The sequence below is a fragment of the Microtus pennsylvanicus genome, chromosome X (genome assembly GCF_037038515.1).
Source record: "Microtus pennsylvanicus isolate mMicPen1 chromosome X, mMicPen1.hap1, whole genome shotgun sequence".
In the NCBI taxonomy this organism is placed as follows: domain Eukaryota; kingdom Metazoa; phylum Chordata; class Mammalia; order Rodentia; family Cricetidae; genus Microtus; species Microtus pennsylvanicus.
Window position 1 is genome coordinate 100,657,911 of NC_134601.1, and position 25,184 is coordinate 100,683,094.

The 25,184-nt window shown below is 39.3% G+C and overlaps 1 protein-coding gene across 2 annotated transcripts; it reads right to left on the reverse strand.

Moving 5' to 3' along the window:
• Positions 1-5,989: 5,989 nt before the first annotated feature.
• Tasl (TLR adaptor interacting with endolysosomal SLC15A4) lies at positions 5,990-24,919 on the reverse strand. 2 transcript variants are annotated; one of them, XM_075957482.1, is made up of 3 exons: positions 24,737-24,919; positions 20,771-20,875; positions 5,990-8,047 (listed from the first exon to the last, which is right to left on the reverse strand). In XM_075957482.1, the coding sequence occupies exon 3, from the start codon at positions 8,044-8,046 to the stop codon at positions 7,150-7,152; it is 897 nt and encodes a 298-aa protein (XP_075813597.1). In that variant the 5' UTR covers position 8,047; positions 20,771-20,875; positions 24,737-24,919; the 3' UTR covers positions 5,990-7,149. The 2 variants fall into 2 exon arrangements, with proteins under 2 accessions (XP_075813597.1, XP_075813596.1); XM_075957481.1 differs by lacking the exon at positions 20,771-20,875.
• Between the last annotated feature and the right edge of the window lie 265 nt (positions 24,920-25,184).

Sequence of the window (25,184 nt, forward strand, 5' to 3'; positions counted from 1 at the left end):
TTAGAAAGGTATACATCCAAAGAGAATAGGATCCCAAAAAGCCAGTACATGCAGTAGAGACAAATCCCAATGCCTCTGTCAGTGGCTCTACAGTCAGCCCCAACTATCAACCACATTCAGAGGGACTAGTTTGTTCCCATGCTCGCTCATTCCCAGTCTAGTTGGAGTTGGTGAGCTCCCATTAGCTCATGCAAACTGTCTCAGTGGGTGGACCCCTTATGGTCTTGACCTTCTTGCTCATATGTGAGAATACAATTATAGAACAAGTAAGTTTTCTGCCATCTACTAACCTAACAATCACCAATCTCTTCTTTCTCTGGCTCCAAATTACATCTTTAATTTTCCCTCACATCATCATTATTTTGGTATTTAATCCCTTAGATTTTTATGTTTTTTAAATTTTCTTACAAAGTAATTATACAGTATATAATGATTATGTGTTTGGCTTTCATTCAACAACATATGGGCAAGGAAAATCCATATTGTTATGCATGGCAGTAGTTTATGTATTTTGGCTGCTATATAATATTCTATCCAATACACATGATTTATCTATTTAAAAAAGACATGAATAAAGTTGTGAGAAAACATGGCCTGACCTGGGTAGTCTCAGAAATAAAATCAGAGCAGTTCACAAATAGTACCTAGGTTCTGAGGAGACGAATCTCTAGCAGTTATTTACAAAGGGCATCCTGTAGTCAGCCTCAAAAGATGCTTGTGAGTCAGGCTTTATTAAAATTCCCTCATTGGAGAGACTGTTAACCTTCAAGAGATTCTTCTGAGATCCGTCCAAGCCCAGGATTCTGTAAGATATAACAACTAATTGACTTGGGCACGACTCTTCAGTGCTGCAGCTGTGTATGAGTCAGACTCTTAGGGGTGGATTTCTGCTGTTCTAATTTCCTTTGAGTTCCCCATACTTCTGAAAGTCATTCCAATAAGCCCCCTGATTCATAAAGATGGGCTTAATTAGAATTCTTTCTTTGATCTATCAGTGCCTTCCCCGTCTGGGTGAATGGATTTTTCTTAGTGTCTCCTTGGGGAAAGTCATGGATCCAAAATACTCATTTATTTATGTATAAAGTATTATGAGCTTTTCAACGAGGACAACTGGAACTGAAGAATGGGGTGACATCATGGGACATCTTTCCTAGTTGTGCCCTTCCCCACTGAGGTGCTGGGGAATAGTCCAGAGCCTCACATACTCTCACATTGCCACTGAGCTACGTCCCAGTACCTAATATATGAATTCCTCTCATGTGATATGCATGAGCTTTTTTTATTTCTTAGCATTATATCTAATGCAATTGAGACATAATTTTTTGAATTTTAGAAATTAACATGTTGCCAAATAAATCCTGAGAGTGAATAGAGGAAGAGCTTCCAGCATCTTTCACCCATTTCTTCAGAACTCCACCTTCCTGCGGGTTATCTGTGGAGCCTCACTGCTCCAGCAATACTGTCGCTCCTGTACCCATGCAGCTTCGTCAAGATGCAAAAGTGCAATTAGAGTTTGGCCAGACATTGTTGACTCATTTGTGGATTTGTCTGTGAAATCTGTTCATGACAATAAACTCATTCACTCCAAAGAAGGAGGGAGAGGAAAGGGAAATGAAAAGAGAGATGAGGGAACAAAAGGTTATATTGGCAGAGTGCGGAAGATATGGAAAGAACAGGAAAGAGAAGCAGAATGAATTGAAAATGCAAAAGGGGCACATATGAAGAAAAAAACAGATGAAAGAGGGTTGTAGAATAAATGTGAAGAAATGTTCTTATTTCCACCGAGGCCTCTTTTCCTTCACTCTCATCATTAGCCTATAGCTAAATATATCTTCTCATTTGTCCTAGCCAATTAATGCCACTAGTTCAGAAGTTGAAGATTTCTGTCACTGAGTTACTTATTCCTTGGACAGGACAGGAAAGTGTGACTGTAATTTCCACAACTTCAACTTCACTACATATTTAGGAGTCATTAATGATACCTATTCTTGCTTCCCTCTGTCCTTCCCAGCTTCTTTTCTTTCGAAAAGCTGAATTTCTTAATCTGAACTGTTGTTTTTCCATGGTGGCAGAAAATCTCACCAAAGTCATTCTAGACTTCTCCAGTCTTCCCCGGGCTTTGTTATAGTTATAGAAACTCACATAATTCCAAGGAATAATAGCAGAAAAGTCGGCTATGTGTGGATGTCCTTCAACTCATAGACTTTGGGTTCTCAGTTGACACCAATTATCCTCTCACTGCCAAAAGATTTACTGTCCTGTGTGTAAGATCTGTAAGTATCTTCTGCTTCTAGATTGCAAGTCTGAGAACTGAGTACATGTCACGGCCACCCTTGTCCCGCAAGGAATGACGCGACCACCAGAGCTCTTCTCACTGCAGTTTATTCCAGGGCCTTTTTAACAACTGTATCTCTCTTCCCCTCTCTCTCTTTTTCTCTCTCCTCTCTCTTCTCTCTCTTTTCCTCTCTTTCTCCTTCCTCTTTTTCTTCTCCTCTCTCCCCGGGGAAACCTCTCCCAGCCCTTAAGTAGGCATGGGCTGCCAATCCCGGATTGCCAGGTAGGCACTGCCCATAGGTTCATGCATATGCAGGCAGCTGATAATCATTGCGTGATCATAGCATAGGTCAGACTTTAGCCATAGGAGTTGATTATACATCTCCATCAGTTGTGATTCCACGCAGCTCGCTACAAGTACATAACTTGTAGACTGACCAGGTTACCAGGTCCAGTAGCTTCCTATGCATGCATTGTCCAGCTGCCTAGCCTTTACAGCGTAAACCAATATGCTGAAAGTCCCTTAACTATGTAACAGTCTATAGGCTCTGTTTCCCTAGAGAAACCTAACACACTCACTAAGGCTCTGTTGAACTAAAGTCCATGCTGAAGGAACTCCAACTTCTTCCACACAGCCCAGTATGCTTGTTTGGGAAGGTACTTGTTATAATCCTATAATAACAGGGCTGCAGCAAAGAGTAAGAAAATGAAATATGTGATAGGTGAAAGCTGCAGATGTTGAATCCTAATAAATTGAAAAAAAACAAAAACTTGGAATCAGCCTATTGATGTGTTATTATGTGTCTTACTAGACTTCTTGTGCCTTTCTTTTCTCATGCTACTGGAGATTGAATTTGGGACCTTGTACATACTAGGCAAGTAAGTGCTCTACCTTTGAACTACACCCCTAGTCCTCTCTACTTTTTATTTTCCATGCTATAGATATCTATATAGCTATTTTCAGTGATAGCTATCTACTTGTCATCCCTCCCTTAGCAAATACTCCTTTTCTTGGAATACCTCTCTCATCCATCTGCCTAGACTGTGCCTTGTTCTTTAAGTTATCTAAACTACCACCTATCCTTGGAAGCTCTGCTTTTTGACACCAGGCTCCTCCACAGTCTGACACCCATTAGCATGCCTCCTTTCCAATGCTCCTCACACTTGAGTTGACATTATTTCTCACTTTATTCTGTTTATGCAACCTTGCCAAGTTCTTAATTAAGAATTGGCTTTGCTACCTGTTCCCAAGTTATCTTCTGGGTCTCTTCAATAATATGGTAAGTTTGCAGGGAAGAAGGATTGCTCCTCTGTGTTGTACTCATGCATCGTATCTTGGCCTTAAGCTGAATACACATGTCCAATTAAAAAATACAGACACAAAAACACAGCATCTAATGGATAAATGGATACCCAGTAAAAAATAACAAACCAGTGGGTTTTCTAACATTATTTCTCAATAAGCAAAAGAAAATAGCCATTGTGATATTTTATTATACATTGTTTTAATGTAGCACTTGCCTGCTGATAAGCCCATTTATTCAATTAGTTTACTTCATGGGGAAGAAACATCAATATCATATTTTCTAGCCATAGTTATCTGATTGTCATATTCATTGTCTAAAATTTTGATCAGCAGATGCAGTATCCGAGATTATCCAAACATAGGCATCCACTCTCAAAGATTACTTATATACTATGTCCAAGGAGGATTTGGAATGTAGGGAAACATGAATAGACTAAAGCTTATGTTCTGGGGAAAAGACGTTATAAACAAAATACAGAAGGGAAAGAATGAACCTAATTGCTATCAGATTAATTAGTTGGCTCCTCTAGAAGTAGAACACTTTAAAGAGATGTGCAGGAAAGAAGAGCCAGGGCTGCTGGCACAGGCCTATAACCCTAGCTACTTGGGAAGTGAGGCGGGAGAATCTTGTGTTAAAGGCCTAACTTGACTTCATAGTAACTTCAAGTAGAGCCTGGGCAACTGGTCAGACTCTTTCTCAAAGTGAAAAATAAAATATAAAATGGGGAGAGAATAAAACTCTAGTAAGAGTGCTTACCTAGTTTGTATGAGGCCCTGCCTGGCCTTCATACCTAGGAACAAGAGCAAAAACTGAGATAAAAACAGAATGCAAATGGTAGTTGCTAAAAGCCATGACCTCTAGCTGGGCATAGTAGTGTGTATCTGTCCTGTAACTTGAGCTCTGGGAAGACTGATAGATTAGGAACATGACTTCAAGACCTTCTTGGGTTCCATAACAAAAATAACAACAACAACTAACAAATTCCAATTAAATCCTACTACCTACCATGCAGTTTGGTACAAATTATGAAAGTACCCTTAACCTACCCGGCTTATCTTTAAGGAGATAAGTCTCTCTGCCCTTAGATTATTATGAGAATCACATCATTCATGAAAATGTTTAACCTGGTATAGATACAGAGTAGGCAATTAAGGCATAATATTAATTATGATTAATTAATTATAGTGATGACTAATTATTATTAATTGTTATTATTACTTATAATGTTGGTACTCTGTTGAAACTAGTGAATAAAATTTCTGAATAACTGTTTCAAAAATCAGATTTCCTTGCATGATAGCATATGTTATGAAAAAATACATTCTTTCTCTCTACACGTACAAATATGGAAAAAGATTGCTCGACTCAAACTCCTCTCTCTGAATGTGAAATTTTCATTGCCACGGCGGAGGCCCCCACTATAGCTGCCTGTTGTTTGGCAGATGAAGACTCGCTGGAGACCTCCAGTCTGAAAACTGCCTCCCTGAACCACTCGGCTCACAGTATGGACCCTGCTGCTAGATGCTTGACTACAAAGCCAGCTCTCTTGTTTCAGTTTGGAACTGTTTTGAAGAGCCACCCTAACTCTTCCTGGCAACTTCTGCTGTATTTTCTTCCCTTATTCTCTCACAGAAGTTGTTCCCAAGACCTAGTCTCCATAAATATACTCCTTCATATCCTTTGAGAGACTGCTTCCCTGCAAACCTGACTCACGTATGGGCAAAATACTGTTGTTGAATAGGGTAGGCAAATGTCTCTGTAAAGATCCAGATGGTCATAAGAGTATGTATGTCATTCTTGTGCCATGTAGTCTCTACCATGTCCCTTCAACTCTGCCATTCTTGTATGGAAGCATCCTCGGACTATACAAAGTAAATAAAAAAATAAGAAAGAAAGAAAAAAAGAAAGAAAGAAAGAAAGAAAGAAAGAAAGAAAGAAAGAAGGCAGCTTGGGGTGTACCTCAGTGTTACTGCACTTGTCTGTCGTAAGGCCTTGAATTCTATCCCCAGTACTGCCAGAAATAAATGAATAAATAAAATTTAGTTTATATGCACTAAATTTTCTATTTTGAATTTTATCTAAGTTTTACTTGCTCTAGAATATTTTTATTTAAGCATTTTTGTTTCTTAAACCATATTAAAAATTACAAATAATAAAACCTGCCTAGTGTGGTGTACTGGCACACACTCTTAATGCCAGCATGTGGGAGGCACAGGCAGGAAGATCTCTCTAAGTTAGAGAGCAATAGTGAGTTTGACAACCAGAGCTGCATAATAGAAAGACCCTACCAGAAGAGGAGGGGGGAGGAAGAAGAGGAAGGAGGAGGAGGAGGAAAGAAAAAAGAAAGAGAGAAAGAAAGAAGGAAAGAAAGAAAGAAGAGAGAGAGAGAGAGAGAGAGAGAGAGAGAGAGAGAGAGAGAGAGAGAGAGAGAAAATCCATCCTTAGCTCACAAGAGTTCAAAACTATCATAAAGTTAGATTTGACCGATAGGTCATAGTTTTCCAACTCCTGAGCTGAATAAAAGATTAAGAAGATTAAGACAGTAATGTACACACGAAGCTACTGTTTTAGTATACAGAGATACAGAACTTGATATTATGGAACCCCAGGTCTTTTATGGAGCATAGAGAAGACCTTTTTCTGTCTCCAGGTCAAAAGAACATATGAAAAAGAAAAATGGAAAAAAATATTCATGATTCCTTTTGAACATTACAGCACCATGAAAATTATATTCAGCAAAAAAAAAAATGTTTCAGTGCTTACAGTGGGAGGTTTTCCACTGAAAATGCTATCTCTATCACTAAATAGAATTAGGGGATTTAAGTCATTGTCTTGTGACTGTACCTTTTCATTCAAAAACAAAAACACACCCAAATGTGAGATGGTAAATGCCTATAATACCAACACTTGTGAGATAGATGCAGGAAGATAAGAAATTCAACATCATTGGCTATATAACGATTGCAAAGTCAGCCTGAACTACATTGAACCTTGTTGCAAAAAAAAAAAAAAAGTAAACAATTGTAATTCGTTTGGTATACCTTTAATATATACAAAGAATAGACCTAAATGACCTACTGATACAGAATAGAGAAAAAAGATACAAGCTTATACCTGGAAAAATGTTAGTCTACCCAAATTTAACAACCTTCCTGTAGTTCATTTCTTTCTAGAAGAAACAGCCTAGAACAATTTATGTGACTGTGAAACACATGTTTACTCCCTGATCCTGAAGCCCGCTGGCTTTAGAGTTTAACCGTAGTGTTTCCTTTTGTTCCTGATTGGGCTTATCTTCCCATTTCAGTACGCCTATAACTGCCTTGTAACCCCTTCCTTCTCTCTGTGATCATTTTCATTTTTACTCTATTTCTGTATAAACCTGCCCTTGAGACAGATTGGTTCCTCTTCCTGTATTCCTTCAGCATGGGGAGTAGTATGAGATTTCTCAAACACACCTTCACTAGTCCTTAATTCCCTTCCATTATTCCCTCGCTCACATCCTCTGAATAAATGAATACAGTATTGCTTAGGGATTGATAGGAACGAGAGGAACTGACAGGAATCTTCTCTATGGTGTTATACTGCTATACTGAGAAATATGGAGACTAGGGGTGCTGATCTCCGATGAGACCAACTGCAGTAAGTGGCTAATAACTATGTCCTTGACTTTTGAGGTGTCCAGATTCTTCTCTCTAGAAACTTGAAGACTAATTTGGTCCACGTTTGTCATGATGGGTTCTGATGCCAGAATCTGGGTAGGAGAACTGTCATGAAACACATTGTCCATAATGTATTGCTTATATAACTCTACCACCTTCTGCTCCAGATACTCGTTGAGCACTGCATTTGAAATAGGCTTCTGCATTTGCAGGCTGCTTTTCTCTTTGATGCTGGTTATTCTCCAGTAGGATGAGTACCGCTGAATGGGTTTGAGGGGAAATTCAGTGGGCTGAATGGAAATGGAGTCCTCCATGGGCAAAGGAATCTCAGATGACCTCAGCAAAGGGCCATCTTCAAAGCTGCTCTCTGAGGGGAAATCTGCCATTACTGAGTTAATGGCCATCACCTGTCCTCCCGCAATATGTAAGTCATTGTAATTTTTGCAAATACTTTTGCAAGAAGGTGGGACCAAATAGGTCTCTCTGATGGCTTCTCTGCAAATGTCAACTGTGGCCAAGGTTGGACTTTCAAATACAGGGTTGGGGTTTGTATGCAGCACTGTTCTGCTCTGGCTTCTGCCGTGTTGACTCCCTCTCGCATGCACTGATGAGATGAACTTGCTGGAGGATTTGCAGCTCACATAAACACTTTGGACCTGTGTTTCATTCACAGAGGAATAGGAAAGAGCAGCAACAGAACTTGTCTCCTTGCCTTGTTCTCCAGTGACGGGTTCATTATAAGATGCACAGTTCCAATGAATGTCGTTCCAGTAGGCAAGTCCACTGAGATACCCTTCTGACAGCATTCTGTAAAAGAGAAGTCATGAGAAATAGTAGGAGAAGACTATAAAAAATTTAATTGTCAATTGATATATCAAAAATGAATGATGATGAATTCATTCATTCATTCACTGCCCAGGCCCATTACTGTGTACCTGAAGTATACCAAGCTGATGGTATATGCTGGAGATACAAAGATGAAACACTAACTCTCATGCTTCTCTTCTGGAAGAAAATAAATACTGAATACACATAACCTCAATATTACATTACTGGAGATTATAATAGTGGTAGGCACAAGACCATGAAACCCAATCTAAACAGGCTGCCCGTGCATACTTCAGCATTGCTTGGGGGGGGGGGCATGTTTCACATTTTTTCCAGGCACAAAAGTAGCATAACATAGTCCAGAGCAAAAAGGGAGGACTTGCAGGATGTGGCTTAAGGCATGTAGCATTTCAGCTCAAGGGTAAAGGGTAAGTAGGAATTGGGACTACCAACATAAAATTATAAGAAGACACCGTGGCCTATTCGGAACATAATAAAAAGCTAAGAAGAAGAAATGGGACTCATATGATAGCCCTGAATCTGATTACAAAGGGCCTTGGGTGTTGGACAAAAGAGTTATGTTGTGCCAGAAAGGGAAGTGGAGAAATTGCCATCTGGAGAGTCACATGGCTAGTGTGCTAGGAGAAAAAGATTGAAGAAATATGTGACAAAGTATACTGAAACAAAGACTGTAATATTTCTCATTTGATAAAATTTTCTTCCTGGGGATTAGATAGCAATTGGGATATAGGAGGGATTCTAAAAACTATCTGGTAAGTTGATCAAACATTTGACAAGAATTCTGAAACTAATTCATGACTGATACATTATGAAAGAACAGAGTTCCCCCCCCCCTTTAAAGTCATGTTGACTTTTTCTTTTTATCCCCCTCACTTCGCAGAATATATCCTAGAATGTCTACACTAAACTGACCAGTTTACCTCTACCCTAGTTATTAAAATTCTTTCCTGACAGCAGGCCTTCCCCCACACCTCCCCTCCCCCTTCCACATCCTTAGCAGTTGTCATTGAAGTCTGGGATGGGTAGAACAAGCCAGGAACCAGCAGCTGCATTTTCTAAAAAAAGGAACAGGCTGGCATTCCTGGAATTTGAGCAACAGGCAACAGTGAAGAGAACTGGTTCTCTTTGAGCCCAAGGGCTCGGCTACTAAAGCAGACCTGTCAGTTTGACACTGAAAATGAAAAGTCAAAAAGAACATGACATTATCTTTTTCAGTTTTCAGGCCCTGTTTTACATTCATGTTTGCCAAGTAAATAAAATGTTTCTTTTGGGGAAAATGTGGTCAGATGTAATAAATGAGAAAAGAATAAATAAAAATTTGCACAAAGACAATGTTATAAATATCCATATTTTCAAAATTATATCCAAAGTATATTCATCAATAATGTTCATTATTCTGTACGCAAAGTTATACAACATAAAAATACAAAGCTAAGCTTTCACCAACTCTATGAATAATAATGCTTGCTTGTATTCTTAGAAAAATTTAAAAGATAAAAAGAAAATATGATGTTTATCTTAAAAAATACTTTCGAAGTACAGTTCAATAAAACTAGTGTCTAGTAGCTAGATGAAAAGAAAAAAGTTTAAATACATGAGAGGATAATTAGGCAGGCAACAAAGAGGACCATAATGGCGCTAATAGTGATGAAGCTGTTTCCCCATTTTAACTACACCCAGCTGTAGCATGCCATTCGACATATAAGTTCCAAATATTGTGTGTCAGGGCAAAAGTTCACTGATAACTTTCTAATTTTTATATAGACTTTAGAAAATCCTAGCAGAGACTGGCCTGGACCAGGGAGCGTATAAATGAAAAATCAAAGTTGACAGTGAGATCCTGTCTCAAAACAAACAAGCCAATCAAAAGTAAAATAAAAATCAAGCATGGCGATGCAATCCATTATCCCAAAACTTGGGAAGCTGAGGCAGGAGGATCTGGAGTTTAAATTCAATCAAGTCCCAAAGAAATCAAAAGGAGAGAGAGGTGGATGTGTTAATAATTGAAAATGATTTTTAAAATACTGTAACTTGAGCTTTAAAACATCATAATCAAAATCAGAACCATTAAGAGCTTAGGGCGTTCCAGGCAATGGTGGCACACACACCCCCTTAATTCTAGCACTCAGGAGTCAGAGGCAGGTGGATCTCTGAGTTCAAGACCAGCGTAGCCTATAGACTGAGTTCCAGGGCAGCTAAGTCTACAAAGAGAAACCCTGTCCCAAAACCAAAACAAACAAACAAAAGAACATAAGACATAATATTTATAGATAAACAATATAAAGTCAGTACCCAACTGCCCTGTCCAGTAAAAAAGATGTGAAAAGCCTGTATACCTGAAGGATGCCTACAAATGAGGTACAAAGATTGCATATGTGACCTACAAAGAGCACTAACCAGAGGCTACGTAAAGAAGTTGCCATGGATATGAGTGTGATTAGATTGTGAAACCAAAGATATTCTCTACATATACTCATTCCTAAGTGAGCCTCTAGTTCTACATATGAACATTCTGGAACTTAGAGGCAAGCCCTGGGAGGAGGACCACTGGAGTAGATCTGATAGGCAAAGGCATAAAAGAGGCACACTGCGCAGTTGCTAAAGGCTGATCTATCTGTAGACCTTTATTAGAACAGGACATCATGTCCCTGCTCCAACGGCGAAAAAGAACAAGGGAATAAACACGTTTACCTCAAAACAGCAGTTTTGATAAGCATCGCCTACCAAGATGACCATGAACTAACTGTTGCTCCATAATAATGATAACTCAAGGGGCATGAATTAGTTTGACCCGATGGCACAAGGACCTGAGTCTGGACTCCAAGCACCCACAGGAAAATGATGGGAGACAAAGACAACTGGGCTATATGACAACCTGGGTTACAGAATGAGATCATGACTCAGATACAAAAATAAATAAACAAAAATGCCAGTGATTCCTCTAGCTTGAGAAGCATGCACTCGCCCCTCAAGTTTATGAGTTTTCAATCCCTTGTTTTGTACTGTCTTGAAATTCTTTCTTTGGTCGTGAGAAAGGCCTGAAAAAATAGGACAAAAGTCTCACTCTGTTCCCCTTTGAAACATCCCTAGCCTTTACCATCCACAACATCGTGAAGTGGTTAAAAGAACGTTGACTGACAAAGAGTATTTCCTACATACTAGGAAACTATGGGCCCAAATTTGAGAGAAGGGTGGCAAAGATTTCACAAAATATAGCAGAAGAGGCATATGGGTATGCTGGTTTCTTTTTATTTTTCTATCTCCACAATTATTGCCGACAACTAATCCTACAGGGCATTCATATCCAGTAGACCTAACAAATTCAAAAGACACTGCCAGTGTGTATCTGTGAAGGTTAATATTGATTGTCAATTTGCCAGAATCTTGAATTACTTAGAGGACAAACTGCTGAGCAAGCTTGTTTGTCTAAATCAGGTTCGTCCGGGAATGCCTGTGGGGAGTTAGCTGGAACAGAGATAGGAAGACACATTCTAACTGCGGGTGTCATCATTCCGTGGGCTAGGATTCTGGAGGAAATTCAAGAGGAGAGCAAGCTGGCCACTAAAACTCCATCATTCTCTGTACCCTGACTGCAGACAAAATGAGAGTAGCTGCCTGCTGCTCCCCCCCTCCTCTCGCTGCCATGACTTCCCCACGAAGATGCACCATTTCCTGAAACTGTGAGCCAAAATACTCATTTTCATCAAGCTTCTGCCAAGACATTCTGGCACAGCAGCAATATAAGTGACTAATGCAGAATCAGAACAGGGACAGCCACTTAGTACAGAGGTTCCTAAAAGAACCAGAAATGAAATTACCGTCTTACTCAACTATACCATTCTTCCTGGATGTATACCCGAAGAACCCTACGTCAATCCACCACATAGATGTTTCAAAGCCATATTTATAATGTACTGTTCACAAGAGTCAAGATACAGAATCAGATGCCTGAATATCCATTAATGATAAATGGATCAAGAAAATGTGTGTTTGTATACACCAGAATTTTACTCTGCTATAAAGAATGAAATTATGATACTCACAGGAAATAACTGGAAGTTAAGATCATTATATTAAGTGAAATAGACTCAGAAAAAATTTTTTATATATATTTTATATTCTGTATATTTTTATACAGAATCTATATTTAAATTACTTCCACACACATATACACATATGAACCTGCATATAGCATGAGGGGGAACAAGAGAAGGTAATGGACTACCCGTGTCATGAAAGGAGAAAGACAGTCTGAGAAAGGAAGGAGATTTCCAAGAAGCGGAGGGAGAGAGAGATGGCGGCGAATAGAAACAGAGAATAGTGTTGCATGTGTGTGTTCTAATGAAATCCATATATTTGTATGCTAACCACAGCATTCAATGCTCTCTTCTTGCCTCCTCAGGCACCGGAGACGTGTGAGTTACATATACATACATGCACGTACTCACACACTGCCATAAAGTAAAAAGAAATAAATCCTTTTTTTAAAAGTAGGGCTGGGGGACTATCTCGGTGTCATAGGACTTACTTGCCTGGCAGTTGCAAAGTTGTGGATTTAATCCAAGTTCCACAAAAGTAAAAATTATTTAAAAACTACAGAAAAACATTTTAGAGTAACTAAGAAGAAACAAAAAGTAGGTGGTTATCCCTGTCCAGCTGGATCGGGGTGACAAAAGAGGCTGTCAAAGTGAACATTCCAGGGCTCCAAAGCCCAGGATTGACTAAACAGCACAGTGGATCGGTTGAAGGCACTGTAGATAGGAGAGAATGTCAACAGACGTGACTACGTCTCTCTCATCACCCTCGAGTTGGGCAATGATAGACACGGGTCTACGGTGTATTATTTTTCAGAGTAATACAAGCCTTAAGAGCCTTTCTTGAAGAGCCCGACTTTCTTATCCCTGATCCCATGCAGATAAATGCCAAATCTCCCATCGTTTCTCATCCCGCTCTTCATATTCATCAATCTGATCTGACAGAGGCTTCTCTTGAGGCGTGGGAACATTTATGAAAACTACTGAGAGTCTCCAGTCCTTCACAATTGTGGCAGAAGGCCTAGAATTTTGCTATTTGTGAAGAGGTTTGTTAGTGTTGTGATTATGGTAAATCCAGTCTCCAGCAGTCTACCTGGGCATGGGAGGCCGAAAAAGGAGGATCATGGAATGTAAAAGCAGCCTTTACTATAGGCATAAAAACCCCTGCCATTCTTGTATATGGAGCCAGATTAGAAAATTGCAGAAGCAGAAGGTGAATCCTGGGAGGAAAGAGTGGGTAATGAGGTCAGTGAAACCCACTGAGACAGACAAGCTTGACCGTATTCCATCTAACTTAAGAAATGTTAAGCATTTTAATCAAAAAGTCCAAACTCTAAAATGCTCCAATGTTTGAATACTTTTGAATTCCAGCAGAACACCATAAAAGTACAACTCCAGTCTTAATCTCATGTGATAATCTAAGTTCCGGTGCACCAATATCTTGTATAATGTCTTCAGTGGCGTTGTGCACATGAAAAGGTATATATGAGACGTACTTTTTGTATTTCCAGTTGCCTCCTATTCCTAAAATGTATCATTATGCATATGCAAATATTTCAAAATCTTTACCAAAAACACTTCTGCTCGCAAGCATGTCTGATCAATGATTCCCAGCCGGACGTGCAAGGAAGATGATTCAGAGCACAGAGAATGTTCACAGTAAAGTCAAGGTGAGCTTCAGCCAGCTGAGAGGCTGTCGTGAGGGTGACGTGCTAGGAGGCTGCTGCACTCCTTCCCCACCTGACATGGGAGCAAAGAGTGAGACTGCAGATAGGTGGGACCCAGGATAAAGCTGAGTGACCAAGCCAAGCGCGGGGGAGCGCCCCTAGATTCCTAGCACCTGGAAGGTAAAAACGGGTGCGTCAAGAACAACTACTAGGCAGTTTGGATGCTCACCTTAGGAGACCTGGATAGAGGTGGGTGGTCCTTGGGCTTCCCACAGGTCAGGGAACCCTGATTGCTCTTCGAGCAGATGAGGGAGGGGGACTTGATCGGGGGAGGGGGAGGGAAATGGGAGGCGGTTGCGGGGAGGAGGCAGAAACCCTTAATAAATAAATAAATTAAAAAAAAAAAAGAACAACTACATGGACTACAGGATATGGCCTCAAAACCAAAACAAAACAAAGAAAACCCCTCTCAGATGTGGAAATGAGGTGAGAGACAAGCCCAAAGGAACTGTGAAGCCAGGCTTGCTGGCTCGGCCCTTGAACCCTAGCAGGTGGGGCAAGAGCGAGCTTGAGGCTGACTTAGGCTACCCAGTTAAATCCAGCCTTAAAAATATAAATAACACCTCGTAGTCTGGATATATTGATATATGGAACTCACACTGTCTGAAATGGGGGGGGGGGCAGGGTGCTTAGTTCCTCTTGAGCCTACAAGAGATGGGACATCTGACTACAAACATCTGTGTACCTAGAATGCCTCATGTGACAAAGTGTATCTGTAAGCCTAGCACTTGAGAGACAAAGACAGGAAGAGGACAGCTTGGTTTATATTCCATGATCCAGGCCAGCCAGGGCTACACTGAGAGACCATGAAATGGCACGGGAGAGACAGAGACAGAGAGAGGGACACAGATTCCACCAGAGAGGCAAGTTGCTTCAAGTTAATAGTGAAACCAGCTTCCATGTATAGGAAGTAGGAACTGATACCGAGGGCCTGAGAAACTTTCTGTTATTTGTAATAATGCTCATCACGTTACAGTGCCGCATGTCTTTGTAGAGACTGCGGGAATTTCAGAAGTACTGAATACATCTCTTTGGTTTCAGGTGTTAAATTGCATAGCTTTGGAACGATGCATCCAAAGTCACCAGGCACGCAGGCGCTCTCAGTCATAAAACAGAGCTTATACTGCATCACTTACCTTTCCACACACTCAGCTGCCTGTACGGAGAGTACCCGAAAACTTTCTGACTGCATGAGTTTAGGAGGAATGCTTGTACATTTGCCCAGAATCTGATCTTTCTGAAAAACTGGCAGCAGAGGGCAGTAGAAAGCCTGCCACAGAGGTTTGTGAAATCTTTCGGAAGCCGTGCAGACGTAGACTGCACAGAAATTACAAACAAAATTATACAAATACGATTGATTTGATCAACATTTTATGGCCCAAGCCTGTGATATCAGCACCCTGAAAGCTGACATAGGAGCCCAGCTGTGCGTTCAAGGCCAACTTGTGCTACATAGCAAGATCCTGTCCAAAAAGGGGTCAGGGCTGAAAAGATGGTTCTTTGGGTTCATTGCTGCCAAGCCTGGTGACCTCAGTTTGAAGCCAGGACCTACTTGGAAGAAGGTGAGAACAAACTTTGTCAAGCTATGTTCTGAGTTCCACACAAGTGCCATGATATGCAACACATACACCATAAATAATTACGTGTAACTTAGTTTTGAAGAAGAAATTATTTATCTTCCAACCACAATTTAATGCACTACTAGAACAAATATAGTTACATATTTCAGAATCCTAAATATCGCAAGGCCGAGAAAGAAAAGCTTCCTGGACCTGTCTTAGTTTATTTTGAGCATTTTTTTCTTAAGTTTTATTGCCTATAAAACTTTTTTAAACTATCACTATATCTCAAAGGCATACTTAATTTTATTCAAGGCAGTGAACCTAATGGATTAAGTTTTTCATATAGTTTATTGTTTGAAGTTTTGTTTCTCATCTTAGAGTCTCTCTCTCTCTCTCTCTCTCTCTCTCTGTGTGTGTGTGTGTGTGTGTGTGTGTGTGTGTGTGTGTATGTTTAAATCTACAACTGGTTAAGTGTGAAAAAAGCCATCCAAGGACATCTGCTGATGAGATGTTCTAGGCAAATTTAGCCAGCATTAATCATTACCAGACAGTTGCATACCAAAATTAACCCGATGTACAAATTCACAAACTAAAAGTACAGGCTAAAGTGCAGTACTTTGTTCAATCATTTACTTGGTTTCCTGAAGAAACTTCAATATAAATTCTTCCTTCTAAATCAGTTTATATATATATATATATATATATATATATATATATATATATCAAGTTATAACAAGTTTATATATATATTTATATATATATAAACTTGTTATAACTTCTGTATATAGACATACTTTTAACTTATACCCTAGGAACACAAACCCAGGATCAAAAAGAAAATCTAATGATAGTACATGTCTAATCCCAGAACAAAGGAACCAGAGGCAGGAAGACCACAGGTTTAAGCTCAAATTTGTCTACAAATTCTAAGTCAGCTAGGGCTACACAGTGAGAATTTGTCTACACTACAAAAGCAAAACAAAGCAAAAAGAACTAAGGAGGGAGGATTTTGCAAAGGGGACATCTAAAAATGTTTCTTAAGGAAAAAGAATGCCTGTTAAGGATAGAAAAGATTTAAGGTATTAGATCATACAGAGTTTGTTGCAACCCTGCCGTCATAGAAGAAAAGTAGGCACAGATAACATGCAAACCATAAAGGACAAAATAAAGAGAACTGGACTCGAAATAAAAAGAAAGAAAAAAGACAAAAATTGAAATGAAAAACAGGAAAAGAAGGAGAAAAAGAAAAATGCAGCTAGAGTAAATTGGATAGGACATCATGACAGCAACTTTGCTCTGGTTGCTTCCTACGTATTATTCCTAATCTTCCAACAATGAGACATTAACTATTATTATAGCTGCCAAGTGATAAAACTGACACGGTAATAGATGTGAACATAAAAATGTCTTATTGGGGGGAAAGCTGGGGCTCAGCAGGAGTGCCAGGGCAATCCATGAAAGTTATGGAGGGATATCATCAAAATATATAATATACATGTATGACAATGTCAAAGTGAAATCCATTACTAGATATAATTAATATAGTATATACTAATAAAATCTGTATGAAAAGAAAACTGCCCTTCCTAAGGTCATACAGCTACTGCTTGCTGAAGGCAAGTTTGAAGGTCACGTTTATAAACTCAAAAGCTTGTGTTTAGAACACATTGTTCTGCTGCACAGTTGAAGGCAGTTTCTATCATACGATTATGATAGCAAGCACTTTTGTTCTTCCAGGAAAATGGCATCATCCCTGACTTCATTTTCTAACAACAGCACTTACCAAGTGAAAGAAGGAGGATGCAGTAAAGTATAAATTTTACATGTCAATGCTCACCGATAAACAAAGAACTTACCCTCCATCTTTGAATCTAACAGTATTAACATTTTACTTGACTAGTCTTAATTCTGTAACCTAGAAATACATTAGTCTTGATTTTGCAACTACCTTCTACAAGATAATTTAATTTCACCAATGTACTGTTTACATATCAACCAAACATCTACATATGTCAGACCCTCATAATGTGTAATCGGCCTACTTAACCTTACCTTTGCCTGTTCTTCACAGGACCCAAGACCCTAGCTATTCCGAACCTATCCCAGTTTTACCCGTCACAACTACCATCCTAGGGGTATTTTATTCTCTGTCCCTAAAGCTTAGCCTCTATACTTATCCCTGGCCCATTTTCCATAATCTTCAGATCTCACCTCAAACACTTAACATCTCAAAGACTCTCTCTTTCTTAATTATAAAAGGATTTGAGGTTCATCTCCTTTATTGCAAGATTGTTACCAGAATTACATCGAATGTTAATAAAACCCAACCGATACCATAATCACTAAAATAAATAATTGAAACAGTATGTGTGAGACAAAGGAGAGATTGGTGATTGGTGAGGAAGGGAGGGATTGGGATGTTAGTGAGCTGGAATATATCTTGTCTCTTACAGAATGTTTTCAATAAGGATAAACTCAGACACTGGAAGAGGCTGGACTGACATGGGTACAAAGGACGACTCCAGTAGTAACCAAACACAAATGGGGCCAGTGGACTGGAACTACCACCCAACACTGTATTGTATAATCTGGTGAAAAAGAAAGAAAGTAAAATGTTGGCCGCTCTTACGTAGAAGATCTTGGGCCAAGGCTCCCATTTTACAGCAAGTCTGCTCTTATGAATCTAGCCTAGCTGGGTATGGTGACATACCCCTGTAAGCCCAGGGACCAGTAGTAAGAGACAAAAGAATTGAGCTTCAATCTTGACTACATAGTGATCTTGAGGCCACCCTGGGCTGTGAAAGCCTATCTCAAAATAATAACCAAAAGAAACTGTAGCCTTTAGACACTAACAAAAGTTATTTCATCTATATTAACATCTATAAAAGCATCTTCCACTGTAATAAATCCTTGATGATATGTACGCTGGAATTTTTTCTTCTTCTTTTGCCACTTTGTGTAATATTGCATACATGTCTATGAGTGTTTATTGGGGCCAGATTTTGGGCATCAGACTTACTCGAATAAATTACTAAATAATTTATTTTGGGGGTGTTAGGGCTACAGGGTCTCATGTATCCCAGGCTGACATGAAACCACTATATATTCAAAAATGATCTTGAACTTCTGATCTTTACCCCTCCACCTCCCCAATGCTAGGGTAAGAAGCAAGCACTATCATACTTCATGCATGTGAGGCAAGTTTTCAAGTTACTGACCTATACCCCAACCTGCCTAACTGCCTTTAAATTAGCTTAAATCAATTTATTCTCTTGTTAACAATGCTAAAGATCATTTCCACTCAAATTATCAAACACTTTAAAAGTTTTCTAGTGGAGGAGCCAATTCCTCCTTAGCTCACATTTGATAGTGGAGAAAACTGCCTTAAGATTATGGCTATCAGTCAGGAGTGATAGCACACACCTGTATCACAACACTGGAGAAGCTGAGGCAGAAGGATCAGTGGTGGTTCAAAGCCAGCCTCAGCCCTACAGTGAGCTTGAGGCCAACCTGACTTCATGAGATGCTGTCCCAAAAGCTAAAAAAAAACTAAGTAAAATAAAATATTTGTTTCCTCAGGACATAACAGCATATATGTATAATCTAGCACTGGAGAGGCAGGACAAGAAGGATTTCCTCAAATTCTAGGCCAGTCTAAGTCAATCTAGTCTACATTGCAAGTACCAGGTCAAACCAAGGATATAGAAGTAGCCTGTCTCAAAAACAAAGTAAACAGATAAACAAAATAAAAACTCTGTTCTTTGGAGCTATGATGTGGGATGTTCTTCTGTATATGTGTTGCTTTTATTGGTTGATGAATAAAGCTGTTTTGGCCAATGGCTTAGCAGAGTAAATCCAGGCGGGAAATCCAAACAGATTTATAGATAGATAGATAGATAGATAGATAGATAGATAGATAGATAGATAGATAGAGAGTAGGTGGTGTCAAAGAAACATCATGTAGCTGCCAAAAGATAAAAATGCCAGAACATTACCAGTAAGTCACAGTCTTGTAGTGATACATAGATTAATAGAAATGTGTTAATTTAAGATGTAAGAGCTAGCAAGGAATATGCCTGAGCCATTGGCCAAATATAAGCTTCTCTGTGTTTCTTTGGGACTAAATGGCTGTGGGACCGGGCAGGACAGAAAATTCTGTCTAGAGAGCTAGAAATAATTACTTGCTTAGCCATACATTATAGATTATATCTTGAGTAGTTCATCTTACTCATCCATATTTCTTTTTGTATTATTAGTTTGTGTGCAAATGAATGCATGTGTGAAGGTGCTCGTGCATTCAGTAGGTAGAGATGAAGCTTGTATGCCATTCTTCAGGCACTTGTTCTCAGGAACAATGGTCCCACTGGCCTGGAGTTCACCTAGTATGATAGACTGGGTTCCCAGAGAGCCTAGGGTCTCTGCTTCCCCTCTTCTGGGATTACAAGGCACAACACCAGGTTCATTTTTAATGTGTTTCTGGAAATCAAATTCAAATATGCAGCAAGCACTTTACCTACTAAGCAATCTTCCCAGCCCCATACTATTAGGTTTCTTTTTTTAAAAAATCAGCACAGAAAGTAATGGGTTTCTTGTCATATCTTCATATACATGTGCCATTATACTTAGTTCTTGTCAATCCCCATCTCGTACTGCCTTCTCCCATCCTTCCTGCCGGCCTGTTGCCGATCCTGTTCCTTTTCCATTACTCTGTCTCTCCCCGAAAACTTCCCTCTTAACGCTTCTCCTTTCTCTATCATGACCTCTTGACCTCTTTCTTGATTTAACACACAGACACACACACACACGCACACACATACACACACACACAAAGACATATGAGAAAATATGGTAAATATGGTGTTTCTTCCTGGCTGATTTTGTTTCCTTAAAGTGCTCTCAGTACTGCTGATTTTACTACAAACATGTTTTCATTCTTCTTCACGGCAGAGTGAAATTCCATTGTGTATATCTGCTGCATTTTCTTTATCTAAGCATTGAGTGATGGGCATTTAAGCTAGTTCCATCTGTCTGCTATTGTAACTAGTAGAACAAGAAACATGAATATGGAAATTCCTCTGTGCCACAGTGCCTTAGAGACCTTCGAGTGCACAGCTAGGAGTGGTACACCTGAGTCATGTACTTATCCTACTTTAGTTGTTTTGCTTAAGACAGGATCTTGAACCTATGATGATCCTCCTGCCTTGGACTCCCAAATTCTGGGATTAAGAGTATGAGCCAATACACTTGACTGCTAGTTTTAGTTATTTGAAGTACCTTCACATTGACTTCCATAGTGAATTCACAGGTTTAGCATCCCACCAGAAGCACAGAAGGGATCCTCTTTCCCAACATCCTTACCTGCATTTGCTGCCTTCTTTTGATGAAACCTTTCTAACGGAAATTAGATGGATTCCCAATGCAGGCTTAATTTACATTTCCCTGACTCATTTTATATTTCAAGTCCTGTTACAAAACAAAATTTGTGGTCAATTATTCTTCTACAATGTATTTTCTTAAGGCAGGGTGTAATGGTATGTGACTCTATTCCCAGCACTCAAGATGCTGAAGCTGCAGGACCACCACAAGTTCAAAGCCAGCCTGGACTACATAGGAAAATTGTCTGTCAAAAATAAAGAGACAAATAAAAAATCTCCCTTTTCCATATTAATTTGACTAAATCAATAAACAATTTCAGTTTGCGCTCTGCTGGAATTCTTATGTTCAAGAGTAGTAACTACATCCAAGGGCCTTACCTAATTATAAAATTCTTCATTGAAGAGTATGTAAAATTTGGTGCAGAAGTATTATTAAGTATATTTTTAATAATTTTTCTGTTTATTTATAATTTTTATTAGCATCTCATGCATTGGAAAATCAAAGCTATGACCACTTTTCAAAATTTTTAAATGCATTTTACATAAAGAAATTTTAAAAATAAGGAATAACTTCTAGTTTATAAATTCAAGTTTCTTTTCTTATTTTGATAATAGGTCTCATTCTGTACCCTGGATCATCCTGAAACTCCCTATACACCTCATTCTCGTCTTGAACTCATGCAGTGGTCCTGCCTCAGCTGCCCACAGTCAGAACATGACCAAAAGAGTGACAGTTTCTTAGGGAACTGGAAGAGAACCTCCGGAAAACAAAAAGGGAGAGGGCCTTTTACCTCAAGTGTATTTTGTTCCCTGGATTGCTCTTGGACATGATTTCATGCCTCCTGCAACAAACGTTTGCATTCAATTTATAAGACACGTTCATTCTTGTTGGATGTCCAAACATACTATAGCACTCAATCTGGTCACTGTACCCTGAATGTGGATATGGCTTTCTGCCTTGGTTTTGTGCTTTCCCAGAGCTAATCTTAGTACGTGCCAGGCATTGTGTTTAAATTGGTCTGTCCTGAGAACGTTCTGAGAAAGGGCTGCTTTGTCAATATTTAGTATGTGCCTACTGGTGTTTATTTACATGTTTTTCTGATCATGGTTTTCTGAACACAAACAGCCTTCCTGGGATCACTCTTTCTTTGTTAACTTTGGATCTAAAAGGGCACTGAAACTGAGGTAAGGCTGTCTGCAGCATTAGACTGTGTGCAGTCCTCCACATCCTTTAAGGCCCTCAGATCCCAGGGCTCGAAGACAGATCTGCAGAAGTCGATGAAAGTCAACACCCACATTCTGGCATTAGAGGCATGAGCCACTGTCCTTGGATTGATCTTACAGTTTGAGTGTCATAATTATATTATCACTATGTAAAAGGATTCTCATTCTTAGGAAACGTACACTCAAGATTTAGGGATGGGATGGGCAATGGAGCCAACAAAGTACTCCCAAAAAAGTCAGAAAAAGAACAGAGATAGAGAGAAATGGAAAACAAACATTCCAAAATAATCCACCAACATCAATGTACTTGGTGGAGAAATGGGTGCTCATTGTATTATCTCAAGAGAATAGAAAAAAGTCATCATTTGCAAGCTTAAAAAGTTTTTGTAGTTACGGAGAATATTAGAAATCTATTAGACATTCATGTCACGATAGTTTTTCATTTTAGGTTTTTTCAAGATATCTATCTGAATGTGGAGGGTGCACACCTCTCATCCCAGCACTTGGAAGGTAGAGGCCGGAATATCAGGAGTTCAAGACCAGTCTCAGCTACTTAGGGGTTTCAAGGCCAATCTAGACTAAATGAGGCCCTATCACATAAAACCAAACAAAAATAATTTCCATTGTAATACGGATATTTAACACAGATTTCAAATACTCTTTTATATCAATGAAAAGCTTCTCAAGCTCAGAAATAATTATGTGAGGCAGGCTTATGCAAGAAATGTGTAAGAGTGACATTACGAATAGCCCAACCAACCCAAGTATGTATTTAAGCAGAGACAGATGTACACAAAAGGAGGGATGTTTGAGATCTAAAAATGATTAAAGCAAAGTCCACACACCCATGCATTCCCTGTCTTTAATAAAAAAATGAAGGCTTTCCTTAATCATCCAGATAACAGTTTGAAAAAGCAGTATCACAATAAAAACCATCTTCACTTTTACTATGTCCTGCCACACAAAACAGCACTGTTCCAACCTCGCTGAACTGAATGAATCGAGACTGAAATTCAATGGGAATGTACTATGATGTATTTACTTCTCCCAAAGTCATCAGCACAACTGAAGACAAGAGCAATGATGTCCCTGCATATTCTGCTTAAGTTGTTATGCCTTTCTATTAGAATGCAGAACCTAAACAATGTAGCTCCTGGTGAACCAGACATGAGCAAGCTATATACTAAAAGCATTTGGAGGCTGAACCCAGGAGTGCAGGCTGTAGGAGTGCAGGCTTGTGATCTTGGTACTGAGGAGGCTGTGGCTCAGGACTGATGCAAGTTTGTAGACATCTTGAGCTACATAGTATACTTTAGATCATCCAAGGCTATATGAATAGATTTTTGTCTCAAAACACACACGCATGCGCGTGCACATGCACACACATACACACGTGTGCACACTTACAACTTTTTAACCAGAATCAGCCTCGCTGGTGCTTGCCTATGATCCTAGCACTTTGGCTACTGAAGCAGGAAGTGTACAAGTCACAGTCCAGCCTTCGTTACCAAGGATGAAGCCATCTCAAAACTAAAAAGAAGCACTCACGAAACGCTTCCTTCTCTTCCTTTCTACCTCTGGTCTAGACATGCTTCTGAACATGCTTAAAGCAATTGCCATGGTTTTCTCTTCCTCCTTTGGGCAGCTGCTGAGATTTACAGCTTTCCTGCCCTGGTGGTTTTCTTTCAAACATTAATAAAATTGTCTTTGAGCTTCCAATTTTTAAAAATTAATTAAAACAAATTTTAAATGAGTCTAAATCAGTCAAAAATTTCATATTAAAAAAAGAACTGATCATTCTGTGCCTTGTTGCCCCGTACCTATAATTCCAAAATTTCCATGAATTCAGTACCAGCACCATCTAAATAGTGAGTTTGAAGTCAGTCAGGGCAACACAATGAAACCCTACCTCCAAAACAAACAAACAAAAATCAATCAGTCAAACAAACAAACATAAATTGAGTTATTTTGAGGAACTGACTACGTGAATCAAAACGTTGGGTTATTTATTATACGAATAGCAGATTTTACAGATGAAATCTCTTGCTACTATACTACTAATATAGCTTTAAGCTTCACTGGAGACAAGTCCATTAAAATCTTGTTCCTCAGCAGTGTGGTGGATTACACCTGAAATCCCAGAGGCAGGAGGCTGAGGCAAATTGCAGCAAGTTCAGACAGAGCCAGACTGGGCTACAGAGTGAGAGCTTATAGCAAAGAAAATAAGTAAATAAATAAATAAGAACATTTTTATACATGGCCTGAAACCAATAATGCCAACTACTCAGGAGGCTTAAAATGTTCAAGCGCTTTTTGGTCTATGTGGCCAGATTTTAATGAGTCTTTTTCTCAAAAAATAAAAATTTAAATTTAGCTCAATAGTAAAGTATTTTCCTAGCACGAGTGAGACCCAGAGTTCAATGGCCAGTACTAAGCACAAGCAGCAACAACAACAACAAAATAAACCCAAACACTACTTTAGAAATATTGCAAATGTCCAAAATAACATACGGACGTCAGGGAAGGGAGTGTTTAGCCTGATTTTTATTACTGAACTGTCCAGCTTCACTGACTGACTGATCAAGTTCCTAGCCACTCTAATCTAGTAAACTAGAAAGCCTTTCCAATGTCAACAGAGTAGGCTAATGTTAAAAAGCTAAGAACGTGTCGGAAGAAAAGAGAGACTAGTTGATAAGAGAATCAAAGGACCCAGTACCTCCCTTACCTTCACCAAAAAGTCTGCTCCTTGGATTCTGCAGCAACGCAATGACTGATCTATCAGAATGCACTAGCCAGCCAGAGTTCTTTCCCAGAGTTCTCAAGCCTCTCACTGAGGAGACCAGCAAAACACTGAGCTGTTCCCTTCTTTGTGTAACTGATACCATGGAAAAAGAGTTGTTTCACTTAAGTCTAGTTTGTGCTAAAGAAGGAGTGGGAAGTCCCAGGAAATGGGCAGGAGGTAACTGACAAAGCCACATAGGGCCACAGAATGGTGTTTCTTCCTCTTTTTTGAAAAATGAAACCTATCTGTGAAACTGTCTCTTGTTAAGAAAAAAAAACACAGTTGATGGTTGCATGCTACAGTTATAAAATATCTGGTAACCCTCTTGCAAATGAGAGCAACAGGCACACATGACTTTTTAAAAAAAATCTGATTTATTAAAATTTTTCTG

Bases quoted from the DNA above. Each gene is read 5' to 3' on its own strand.
- Tasl (XM_075957481.1), bottom strand. From the start codon at position 8,046: ATGCTGTCAGAAGGGTATCTCAGTGGACTTGCCTACTGGAACGACATT.